Here is a 12,356-nt window from a genome sequence, read left to right as displayed (position 1 = left end):
TTGAAACTTTGCTTCCCTATCACTTCAATAATCCTTGCTTCCTGCTCTGCATCTGCTCTTTTATTTTCAGACCCATAATATCGATCACAAAATGGCCCAGTTGATCAAATATATGGCACCTTATATACAAAGATTATATGTAGCATGGCCTTTTTGCAACTCCCATTGGCATGTTCAAACGCGTCATACCATGTTTTTATATAACTATGGGGCAGTAAATGTATAATAATTATAAGTTTGTGTTTATATGGAATGGAAGTAAGCTCAGGGATTAAATTGGGAAACCAGGTCTCAAAAATCCCCAATTTGTAGACCCCAAGACATTATCAATTAGTAAGATTTGGTCCACAAAGACAATTTCCGATCAAGGAACTATGGAAGGTGAAAGCATCAGAGGCACTACATTCTTGGCAAAAGACAAATCAAGCTTGCACAAATTCAACATGCGCAATGGAAACAAACACGTCATTCCAGTCACGTGGATTCTGCTTTCGGCAAAGCTACATGCCTAAGGTCCTAAAAAGGAGGGAGGTTCATAAAAAAGCTTATTCTAAGCAAAGGCCCCAATGAGACTCATGGCACAGCCAGAAATTCTTAAAGCAAGAACATATAATATAGCCCCTGAATGTATAGAGGCAAGGTAAGGTTAACCCAATCTTCCTTTGTTTATCCTCCCTTGTCCCGTTTCCACATTCACCACAAAAATATCAGATCCTTGACATTAGGTGAAGAAAAGAAAAGTAATGTGATTCTTATACCTGTGCAGTGGGTTCATTTGAATATTTGAGTCACAATTTCAAAATGCACTTTCATTCATAAAGTGAAATACATAGGGCAACTGCCATGCCAAGTATCAACGAAGTTAATTGTATTGCCGTGCTTTTCACTGAAGAGTTGCCATTGTTATTCATTTCTGCAAGCACTCCAGCAACAGCAATGTATATAAATCCACCAGCTGTAAAACCCTGCAAATAGGTTCCAACAAAATTAAGCGATATTTACTTGAGGTCATGACAGCCAAATATGAACTGAATTTCCAACCAAAACGTTCAAAGGTTAGACTTTTTTCACCTCAATCAAAGATGACTGTCCTGGATTCTGTCCCAAAAACAGAGCCTACACAAATAGCAACAGATTAACTCTCTTTTCAATCATTGAAGATGGTAATTGTACAGAAATAACCCTACTACAGAGACAATACTCTACCATTGCGGTCCCAACTAGTGCCACGAGTGCTGAGAGAAAGTTGAAAAACAGAGCTTTAGATACGCTGAAACCGGACCTTACCAGAATACCAAAATCACCAACCTGAAACAAAGTTAAACCAAGCTCTAAAGCTCCAAGAAAAACTACAATAACAAGAAGACTGTACTCCAATTAAATGAAACTGTTCGGCCCACAATAATATGAGTCCTAATACGAATTCCTCTTTATTATTATTATTTTTTTTAAAAAAATTACACTCAGCAATATGGGACTGGGGAGGAGAGAACACTTTACTTTGCATCATAGGGCTTCCTGCAAGAAGATGGCTCAAGTTTATCTATCATAACATAATAGATTATCATGACTGGATACAGTATTAACACTGCATGTTTGACACAAAAAGACGTTGATACCCTTGAATGCACACTATTATCCATAGTTCCATACTAAATGAGCAAAAGAGAGAACTCAAACCTCTTGAGGAATTTCATGCGCAAGCAAGAATAGAGTTCTAGACCACCCACCAACAGATCCATGAAGCAGGAAAGCACTTCCTAAAGCCATCCCATCTGTGAAATTGTGCTGCAGTGGCAGTACAATACTTTCAAAACACATTTTTTTTAAAAAGTACAAGTTTGATTGCAAATAAGGAGAAACACATACAACACCATCAGAGAAGAGATTGAGATAACCAAACACAAGATTTGTTGGTGCTTGAGTAGGTTCTCCAGTTAAGGATTTAGCATCATGGGTGGAGTCATTTGCAACATCAACATCTTGCTTATCATCCCTGCCATCACTCGTAGTGTTTCTCTGTAGGATGGAAATATGTCAATACGTCATTTGCATTCCAGTAATTAAACTTCATTAACAAAATTAGATTGGGCAAAGAAATCAGATATTTCTTTATCTGTATTGTCCAACAACTCCAACCCAAAGCTGTTATTCGACTTTAACATTAATTATAAACATGAAAGAGAGGACCTTTTACACAAGATGCATATAAACCAGCAGATGCGAATCTGTGCCTGACATTAAATAAAGGTTGAACAGAACCTTCCTGAAATTCGAAGATAACTCAATTTGCCAACTACACTGCTCACCTTACGCAAATGAGAGTCATGTTGAGTATTTTCCTTCAAAGAATCATTTGAAACTTCATCTGTCTGCTTCCTTCCATCTTTTCCATTGGAAGATTCTGACTGCAAGTCATCATGAGAATCATTATCATCCTTCAATTTCTTGCTGTTCTTATGATGATGGTGATGATGACCATGACTCCATGCATTAGTTCCTCCAGAGTTCTCCTCAACATACCTTACTATCTTCTCTACCAGAAGAAATAATACAATTCCCGCTGCAACAACCAATAAAACACTATAAGATTTCAATTAAGCCCCAATCTGCAAAACCCTTAACAATAATCCAATTTAATAACAAGCTCAACTAAAACAAAAACATCAGGAAAGTAAAAGAAGGGATTATGGCCAACAGAGGTATATGGAAAAGTGATATACAATCATCTAATAAGACATTAAATAGTGTCTAACCAAGAAAACCTTTTTCGTGTTTTCTTTTTTTCTGTGATAGAAAAATGGCATGCAGTAAAAGGCACCAAATAAGAAAACATTTTCCTTTCTTTCCTGTGGGGATGGAGATCTTAATAGAAATTATACAAAGAACTGAAGTATCAAAGACACTAGAAGACAGAAGTTTATACTATACATTCCTACTCAGCCTGTAAAATTGAATCATTCGACCAAACCAACCAAGAGCCATATTAAAAGCAGTAAAACAAAATTGTCATTAATGGATCACCAGCTATCCTTCATTTCTTATTTGTTTCCCCTCTATTTTTGTAGGGGAATGCATAACAGATAGTCTCATGTATCATGTCAGAAAACACAATTATGCAAACGAGCAGAAACATACATACAGATGCAAAGACATACGTCAACTTGTCAAGCACATGTGAAAGCACACAGAGACACACAACCACACATTCATGCAGACATACAGAGAAGATTAAGACAGCATGCAAAATGCATGTTAGTACTCACCCAGGATGGAAATCCCTACAGAAAGATCTTCCAAAGAATGTGCATGTGAATGCTCATGTCCAATATGATCATGATGGTCATGACCTGCATGGTGGTCATGTGAGTCGGAGTGTCCTCCACCTGCAATAAATATTAGATTCACTCACCTACTAATAAAATGTAAACACGAATATCATTGATAGAGTTTTCTTATATTTTTTATTCTTATGAAGATATCTAAATGGAATCAAAGTAATTTACATGGGAATATAAGCAATCATAGTGGTAGTAGGAAGAGCAGGGGGTGAGATGCGGGGAATGGTGGGTGGGAATATAAGCACTCTACAATAAAGTTGCTAAATCAGTTAAAAGCATCAAAATACATTATGTATAAATAGACTTTTACGTATAATATAGATTTGTACAGTGTGTAAAGATGAACTAAAAGATGCAAATTAATGCAGGCATCATAAACCAATATTTGATTAAGATCATACCAAAAGCATGTGGTAATTGATGAAGAAAAGCATCCCCTAACATAGCACCAGCCTGCAAGTTCAATTCAAATACCAATTGAAGAAAAGAAACAAGGATACTTTTTTACGTGGTCATTAATTGCTAAAAGTGATTCATAGCTCAAATAAATATGAATAACTCTTTGAATAATGAGAATTATTGACTGCATGCACTTTAGGATAAATGACATTCCACTTAAAAGCTATTTTGGAAACTGTTTCAATTGTTCATATATCATGATATGCATCAAACACAATAATGAGCAAGTATGGTCAATTGACCATTTCAAGCATCCAAAAACTCCTACACTCACCCCCCTCCAAGACATGTAATTTTAAAATTTACAATTACAAAGAAGCATTAGAGTTTAAAAATTAAACAAACAGGCTTGAAGAAACTGACCCCAAATAAAGCCAATGAATCAACAATTGCTTTGGAAGGTTTCCCCTGTACTGCAATAATCCAATAAATTCCGTCCCCGTCATTGGGACAGGCATTTTAAAGCAAAATGTATCACTTAATTAAGCAAAACTCAATGAGAACATCAAGAAGAAATTATACAAGTAACAAGTAAGTCACTTACCGAATATTACTGGCAAGATAATCAGGCAAATCAGGGAAGCCATGCTCACCAAAAGTGAGCAGCCCAATGAATGAATCCAGAGACCTATAAAAATAAACAATAAATAAGAACAAGGTTACAGGAGGCGCATGCATTTGAGATAAGGTCCTTTACTGTAACACAACAAATAAATAAGAAACAGTGCACCTCTGTATTGTAATAAAACATGGAAACTCTCTGATTTCATTGGATTTCACAAAATTGAGAATATGAAACTGGAGAATCATTAAGGGAGAGAAAATAGGAATCCATTTCTTGCTCAATCACATTTTTAGCAGGCAATCAATTTGTAACAGTGCTATGAATGCTGTGATAAGCTTACTGCCTTCTATGACGATTCTCTCCGAATTACAGTGAATCGCATTACCAACTAAAATTGGAATTGCAATCATTAAATATAAAGGAAATACCGGGAACAGATAGCTGCAGAGCACCAAAATGGTCATGGTCATGGTCATGTTGATTAAATCCAAAGCCGTACAGCTTCATATCCTCCTCCTCAGCCAATTCCTCAGGAAGCTTGGACCGCACCAAGCTCTCTTGGTGGTGGTCGTGGTCGTGGTCGTGGTCATGGTCATGGTCATGCCCATGATTGCAGTGATGGTGGTGAACATGAGACTCATGAGCCCCAGAAGCAAAACTCAGATCCAAACAGAACCCAAAAACCAAAGCAAGAACCAAGGCCATACCTTTCTTACAAAACGCCATTTTCTCAGAAAACCCAGTTGTCGGTGAAGGTGGGTTTTGTAGTTAATGTTAATTAAGGTTGGTGTTAAAGTGTGTCGGGTTTAAGGAGCTGTTTGGGTGGAGGGTGTTGACTAAGAAGGACGGCGTTTGCAGGTGCCTTCGATGGTGATAACACAAACGGCACCAAAGAAAAGCACGATAATGCCGATTATGATACCGAAGGTCACCACATCCATCTCCTTTTTTTTTTTTTTTTTTTTTTTTGCAATTTTTGTTCTGCGAGTCCCAAAAGAAGAATCTGATCTGACACACCACCTCAGACGCCCTTCCTTTCTCACTCTTCACTTCACTGCTACTACTAGTGCTAGATTTGGTCACTAGAATAGAGGTCTACCATTTTCTTCTTCTTTTTTGGGCTAAGATACGACTATACGAGTCTATAACTTTGTGCCATATCTGAATATCTGATTTTCTTTTTGGTTTTTTCTTTTTCTTTTTTTTGCTGTGGCGGGCTTAGAGCCCAAAACCAAACAGAAAACTACATCAGGATGGGCCTGGGCCTGGGTCTAGTTAAGCCCATATTATCTTGCAGCTTCCGTTGACGACTTTAAATGGGAAGACGTTCCTCGGTTATGCAACAGCTCAATATTTGCTCATTTGATTTTGAGGCTTTGGCATAAAATGCTGGACTCTGCTTGGACACTCTGCATGAGTGCTTTCACATGCTAATGAAGGTTTTCTCATTAATCAAAAAGTTAAGTAAGAAGAAAGAGTAAAACAAAAAATCCAAAGCAAAGTATATGTTCATCGCATACAGCATCTCAACCCAAACGCAACATAGAGCATAGAGCACAGATTACAGAGCAGCATCACGAAGATTATGCATTTTCCTTCGAATAGATGACCAGATTGACCCACATGAAAATGAAATGGTAGACATCATAGTGGGGCCCACATATATGCAGGAAACGGCGACACACAAGCAAAACCCACAAACATTGAAACGGTCAGCACAAGTATAACACTCCCATATTTAGCTCCTCTATATTGACATGCAAGACTCCCAAGTTAAGTAATTCCAAAACTACTATTACACCTGGCACTAGCAGGGACACCTTCAAAGCACATATTTATGTTCTCAAAAGTTAGTACCCTAACAAATTACAATCTTAAACTAGTAGTGTACAGTCCCCCTTCCATATTCACAAGGTTTCTGCTGCTTTAACTCAGTGTACATTCATCTAGCTTGTTAACAGCTGCCTGTTCCTGCAAAAATACCAAGTTCCAGCGCTAATTAAATAAAGTAGAGAACAAGAATCCGCCGCTCGAATAATGATAGATAATATCAACATCATAAATGGCAGGCAAGGTTGATGGTAGTGAAACGTACAATTCCGAATTTTGAAAATCAACCATGAGGGGGAGAACCACAAACAGAGGCATATGACATTGTATCTTCTTTCGATAGCGCCACAAAGTTCAGCGGTGTAGTAGACAATCTTCTCATTTCCTTGAAATATCCATTTTGGCGCCCAGAGTAGGATCGGGGTGTTAAGAGCTCAGGAGTTCCACTGCCAACTGAGTTCCGACGAGGTGTAGGAGTCATGGATCCATTCCCATTTGAACGATATCCATTTGGCTTCCTAAAGCTGTTACTTTTTCTAGGACTAGGTCTAGACCCAAACATGGCTTCTTTCTCTGTCAGGAGCAGATCTTGGAGCTTCTTTTGGTCCTATAAAAGGAAAGAATGGTAAGGACATTATCCACAGAGGAACAGGAAACGGTCATGGAAGAACCACTTGAAAATAATTTTTTCCAATAAATTAAACAAAAGAAACTATGTCAGTTTCTAAACTCATTTGACGAGGACCTACTTTACTTTAATACCCTTGAGTGACAATTTATTCCGCTTAGAATTGTAGAATTACTTGTTGCTTAAAATACATGAAAGGCACAAATAAAACAGTGTGGTTAAATTACCCTGGATCTCTTCTTCTCTTCTTCTTTCTGTCGCCTGCTCAGTTTGTAATCTTCCAGTATCGACACCAATCGTACCTGCAAATATTGTTAGGGAAGTTTATAAGACAACAGACCCCACAGAGAAAACACATCCAAAAACTCTTGTCTCAAAGTAACAACTCACCCCATCATAAAGAAATAACATCTTTTTCTCGTCTTCCCAGGCCAGTGTTTTGTTTATCAAATTGTCGATAATTGCTGGAAAGAGAACTTGTCAGCTCTAACAGTGCTACAGACTCAGATAAATGAGTGATTTCTAAAGAAAACAATACCTGGAATTTTGTTTACAGTCACTCGAGCTCGTTCTGCACGTTTAAGGTTAATGTGAGAACCTCTCCCAGCATTGTACCGGTTCTCATCCTGGAATTCGATAAGAAATCTTCAAAAGACAGTACAAACTAGAAGCCCTAATAATTAACACCATGGCATCTGAAAGATGGATTCTAGCTAATGTATGTGAATGGAAGTTAACTTCAGAAATATCTTAAACAAGACCAACTTATGTAGCAAAAGAAAACCAACTCACAAGGGGAGGGGAATGGAGAAAAGAAATCATAAATTCCTAATTATGATTCCTTTTCATATCATGACATGTTGAAAAGCTATCAAAACTTCTCAAAACTTACTTGATTGTAGTCTTCAAGCCAATTTTCCTCCTCACATGCAAATAGCCATCGGTCTATCCTATCCATTATTTCTTTTCGGTTCAGAGCCTCTTCTTTAGCTTTGACTATCTGTGCTTCTATGTTCGCCAGAAGTTCAGATGGATCTACTAGACCTGAACATAAAAATATCATATATCTTTCTTTGCAAATATATTTTAACATATGTATCTAATTAACTTGCTTTAAGACGAAGTGAAGTTTCATACCAGAATCTATCAGTGCATTTGATTTCTCAGCAGCTGTGTTTGTATCAGGTTCAATATGAATCATTCTGCATATTTCCTCCAACTCTGACCTCCTTTTCATAACAAGTTCTTTCATTCTACTTGCTTTCAATTCAGTAAGTCTCTCCACTTCGGCCGATGCCTGTGAAAGAGATAAGAAAAATTTAATCAATTTTCAAAGAACTAAAATAGAAAGAAATGGTTGTACAAAAAAAAAGAAATAAAAAAAAAATGGGGATTGCTATTTAACCTGCTCAATAATATCTGTTGAAAGAAAGCCTGGTTCTGTAATTTCTCGTTCTGAATTTCCAAGGACACGAGTAATCCTTGAAAAGTTACTCATTTCTTCCTTTGAAGAGTCCATCAAATTCCAGAGTTCAAAGAGTGAGGCTACAATATCTTTTAGCTGCATTTTGAAAAAGGGTTATACTTCAGATTCAAAAGTCAGAAGCAAAAGACATTTACAGTAGGATCAGCATTTACCTTCTGCATTCGAGCTTTCCTTTCGGATTTCAACTTGACAATGGTCTGTTCTAGACCTTCCAATGTGCTATTGCTGATGTTTGTGGACTGTTCTATGCTTGTCTTGTGCAAGCTAGGATCCACTTCACTAACAATCTGGCCAAAATCCAAGCCAAGCACACCACAAAGAGAATGAACCTTGTTCACATGTTCCAAAACCTTGTGAAGGCGGTCAGACTGCAAAACAGAAAGTACACTCAACTTATCACAATATAGAAAAAATACACTAAATGGATCTGCATCAGTCCAGAGCATCCAAAACGCAAACAATTTCCTATCTATGATATGGAAATTTTTCTTGTTTATCCAACAATTTTTGGTTATAAGAATCAACCCACAAGGTATTATCAGAAAGCAAGAAAGTGACACTTCGGCATCAACTATGTTCAAAGCAAAATGTGATCCTTAGTTAACAGTAATGGAGCTATAAACTCCTGAAAATGTCTTCAGCATCAAGCTCACTATTCTTATTGACACTTCAATACCTAATAATTTTATAAAACCCCCACTCTAACAAGCTGGCTAAATTTCATTTGCAAATATTTATAACTGCAACTACAAGATAACCATTCTACCAGGATGTCACAAATCATGTCACAATTTAAGCAACTAGCATAACTTAAAGTGTGAATTTGTATCAAAATATGATTACCTTCTCCTTTTGAAGAGTGCGAAGATGCGTTTGATATTCAGTTAGCTTTCTCAATGACAAATCTTGTTCGTCCAGCGTTACTGAACTGATCAGAGCATTGTTGATATGGCTGTATCCAGATATCTCCCCACTGATCTTGTCAATTTGTGCCTTTATATCTGAAAATTGCTTCATCCGTTCCTCTTTCTTTAATTTTAGATCTTCTACCAGTGGTGCCACAGATGCAAGTTTTTCTTTCAATGAATTTGATCTCTTCTCCATCTGGATCTGTAAATTTTATTTTAGAATCAGATGATCAAGTGAAATGGTAGGGGCAAGTGTGACTGAAACAGCAACTGGTAACAGCAATCAGTAAAAAAATAGTTCGTAGTTGTTTATGTAAGAAACTCTTGCAGCATATGCCTCCCAGCATGCAAACACATATCTGTGTATCCGTATGTATACATGATTGTGTGAGATAAGGAATGGAAGCTTCTAAAAGTTTGAGAAACACAAGACAGGAACAGGAGTTTGAAGAAACAATAATAAAATTTAAATCAAAAACTGGTGAACATATTTTTTTTGATATATTAATACCAATTTTCAAAACAATAACTGGAAATGGAATATGATTTTAAGCAAAAATATCCTAACCAGATTATTGATGGGCCGCAAATACGACACGACATCAATTTCATATCTTTTCGTGACGTGTTTTCATGTCGTTTCCAAAATTGCTACCCTACTCAAATCTAAAAAACATTACAAGCCAAAGGCATTTTTGCCTACATCTGATGACTTGGGGATCTCTGGACTGATTTATAAGCATCACAATGAAATGGTACCCATACAGGTTCCAATGGACAATAACAAACTTTACAAATTTAGCTAAAAATTAATGCTTTTCAAGTCAGATAAAACATTGGCCTAAATTACAAAAGGGAAGAGGACAAATAGGAGTAAAAAAAATCACGAGGGATGAAACTTAACAATGGTCAATAAATGATCATTTCCACAATGACAAGGTTTCAATGGATACTTTACCGGTGAATCAAGATTAAGTTCCCCCAGAGTAGCCATGAGAGTTGCGAGCTCAGCTTCTTTGGCTGCAACAGACTGATGAAGGCGTGCCTTGGCATTGGCAGCTTCATCAACCTTCCTCCTATAAACTTCTAAGCATTCCCTCTCCAACTCCAACAACATGCGGTCTTGGTCTGCTTCGCTCTCCCCAATGTCATTCCATATTTGCTGCTCCCATAACAAAAGCCAACACAAAAAACAGTTAGCACCCTTCTCTCTTCCTTCCGTGAACTACTCCACAACAAACCTCGCACAACAGAAAAAGTTTTTGAAAAAAAAATAACAACTTAAAAAATGAGATGGAGGAAGAAATAATGTTGAACTATGGAAACTGGAAAACAAAATTGAAGAACCCAAAGTCTTAGAAACTACATTCCCACCGAACCCCATCCCTCGAAATAATACCAGAGAAGAAATGAACATTTTGAAAAAGAAAATTAGAAAAATCAAAGCTAATCAAAAGTTGGAAGAACCAACAGAATGTCAAATCTCATACTCCAATGTTCACATTCAGCACTACTTTTCTTCGAAACCAAACACCAAAGAAAAATATGAGAAACAAGCAAACAGAACCCAGTCCCATTAGAATAAAGATACTAAAACGACCAAATTTTTTAGAAACTTTACAATTCGGGAAGACCCACTTCCTAACCCACAAAAGACTAAAGAAAATGAGTCCAAAATAGATAGTCAAATTTGGCATGAGTTTACAAAGAAATTAGTCGAAAATTAAAGAATTAAAGGAACCCAGTTGAAGAAAATAAATAGAAATAAAACATAAAAGGCATTAATATATTCAAGCACATCTTTGATCGAAACCATGCTCAATCTTACACTATAACGGAAAGAGAAACTGAGTTTGAAAACTATGGTGAACAGATCAAAGTGTACGGGACCTTTTAACTTCAGAAAGTGCGAAGACACATGTACTAGCTTTGGCGCTTCAGAAAACCAAAAGAAAGAAAGAAAAAAAAAAAAAAAAAAGAGACTCTAATTTGTAGCTCACTAGACCCATTATGACACATTTTTGAGAAATAATCAATGTTTTCTTTTTGACAGACCAAAACATGATAAAGTTGCTGAAAACCCATAATGATAAAGCAAATTGCCAAGAAGAAGAACCACACGCTCTCTTCCTAGCACACCAAAAAAAAGGTTCAAGCTTTACTCTTTAGAAACAATAAGAGACCAAAACACAGAAAGAGAAGAAGAAAAAGACCTGAAGCTCTTTGAGCAAAACATTGCAGCCACTGCTAGTACGCAGTCTGATGGTAGGACTACTAAGAGCCAGCATTTTTCACAGATCCCTCTCACTCACTCACTTTCTCTTTCTCTCTCTGTAATTGAAGTGGAAGCAAGTTTCTTGGTGGGCTTTGAAGTTCCCAGCAACCAAGAGAACCCAACAAAAATCAAGCAAAGGTTCCAAGAAGCAGAGACCAACTGAAAAGGCTTAGGAAACAGAAAAGAAAGAAGAAAGAGAGCTAAAGAGGAAGGAATTAACAAGTGTTTGTTTTTAAGTCAAAGAGAGACCAAGAGACCAAGACACACTTGGCCGTGTCTCCAATGCCTGAAACAACCTTAGCCCTTCCAGATCTGAAGCTTCTTCTCAGTCTTCACCACAAAACTATTTCCTTTAGCTCTTCTTTAAAAAAAATTCAAGAAAATGTGAAAGAAAAATAAGAAGCAAAGGATCTCCGAGATGGGTTTTGAACGGAACGGAACAGAAAAGAAAAAAGAAGACAGCAACAACAGAGAGACAGAGAGACAGAGAGAGAGAGAGAGCAGCAGATTAGGGTAAAGGTTCAGACTTTAGTGAAAGAAAAAGAAAATCATTGGCATTAGAGTATTACTGTATTAGTAATAATACAGTGAAAAAGAACTATGACTATCTTTATTTTATTTTATGGGTTTGGAGGTTAGGCTAAAATGCTTCAATGTAGCAGGTGGATCTGCTTCAGCTCCACATTAGCCTAAAGTAAAGTAGACTATTTTCTTGGGCGTTTTCTTTCTTCTCTTTTATGCATCAGCTTCTGCGCGTGGAATGTACTTTCCAAGCATAAACGGGAATTGAAGACTCATGGGACATTGGCCAAAAAAAAAAAAAAAGAAGACTCATGGGACACTGGCGCGTGGTGTGATGAGTCC

At 37.1% G+C, this 12,356-nt stretch overlaps 2 protein-coding genes across 3 annotated transcripts; both read right to left on the bottom strand.

Moving 5' to 3' along the window:
• Positions 1 to 628: 628 nt before the first annotated feature.
• IAR1 (ZIP metal ion transporter family) lies at positions 629 to 5,458 on the bottom strand. Of its 2 annotated transcripts, XM_086230538.1 has the most exons (11): positions 4,794 to 5,456; positions 4,345 to 4,428; positions 4,164 to 4,213; positions 3,743 to 3,794; positions 3,267 to 3,386; positions 2,310 to 2,563; positions 1,870 to 2,019; positions 1,681 to 1,788; positions 1,207 to 1,308; positions 1,072 to 1,116; positions 629 to 965 (listed from the first exon to the last, which is right to left on the bottom strand). In XM_086230538.1, exons 1-11 carry the CDS (start codon positions 5,089 to 5,091, stop codon positions 810 to 812), a joined length of 1,419 nt encoding a protein of 472 aa, XP_086086664.1. In that variant the 5' UTR covers positions 5,092 to 5,456; the 3' UTR covers positions 629 to 809. The 2 variants fall into 2 exon arrangements, with proteins under 2 accessions (XP_086086664.1, XP_086086665.1); XM_086230539.1 differs by lacking the exons at positions 3,743 to 3,794; positions 4,164 to 4,213 and having other exon boundaries at positions 4,794 to 5,458.
• Positions 5,459 to 6,138: 680 nt separating this feature from the next.
• LOC147295703 (65-kDa microtubule-associated protein 6-like) lies at positions 6,139 to 12,176 on the bottom strand. Its single transcript, XM_086230537.1, has 12 exons — positions 11,431 to 12,176; positions 10,176 to 10,379; positions 9,153 to 9,419; positions 8,462 to 8,677; positions 8,229 to 8,384; positions 7,961 to 8,120; positions 7,716 to 7,867; positions 7,362 to 7,449; positions 7,214 to 7,287; positions 7,051 to 7,125; positions 6,461 to 6,802; positions 6,139 to 6,336 (listed from the first exon to the last, which is right to left on the bottom strand). Exons 1-11 carry the CDS (start codon positions 11,503 to 11,505, stop codon positions 6,479 to 6,481), a joined length of 1,791 nt encoding a protein of 596 aa, XP_086086663.1. The 5' UTR covers positions 11,506 to 12,176; the 3' UTR covers positions 6,139 to 6,336; positions 6,461 to 6,478.
• Between the last annotated feature and the right edge of the window lie 180 nt (positions 12,177 to 12,356).

The sequence above is a fragment of the Dryas octopetala genome, chromosome 2, assembly GCF_963921425.1.
Source record: "Dryas octopetala chromosome 2, drDryOcto1.1, whole genome shotgun sequence".
Taxonomy (NCBI): domain Eukaryota; kingdom Viridiplantae; phylum Streptophyta; class Magnoliopsida; order Rosales; family Rosaceae; genus Dryas; species Dryas octopetala.
Note: the sequence above shows the minus strand (reverse complement) of the source record. Positions and strands in the feature narration are given on the sequence as shown.

What these genes read in the sequence shown, in the direction of transcription:
- IAR1 (XM_086230538.1), bottom strand. Translation starts at nt 5,091, where the DNA reads ATGGCGTTTTGTAAGAAAGGTATGGCCTTGGTTCTTGCTTTGGTTTTT. An exon ending in CGCATGAAATTCCTCAAGAG is followed by an intron (nt 1,309 to 1,680) that starts GTTTGAGTTCTC and finishes ACTTTGTTTCAG; the next exon opens with GTTGGTGATTTTGGTATTCT. An exon ending in GACAGTCATCTTTGATTGAG is followed by an intron (nt 966 to 1,071) that starts GTGAAAAAAGTC and finishes ACCTATTTGCAG; the next exon opens with GGTTTTACAGCTGGTGGATT.
- LOC147295703 (XM_086230537.1), bottom strand. Translation starts at nt 11,505, where the DNA reads ATGCTGGCTCTTAGTAGTCCTACCATCAGACTGCGTACTAGCAGTGGC. An exon ending in TTTTGCTCAAAGAGCTTCAG is followed by an intron (nt 10,380 to 11,430) that starts GTCTTTTTCTTC and finishes TTATGGGAGCAG; the next exon opens with CAAATATGGAATGACATTGG. An exon ending in TGTTATTTCTTTATGATGGG is followed by an intron (nt 7,126 to 7,213) that starts GTGAGTTGTTAC and finishes CAATATTTGCAG; the next exon opens with GTACGATTGGTGTCGATACT.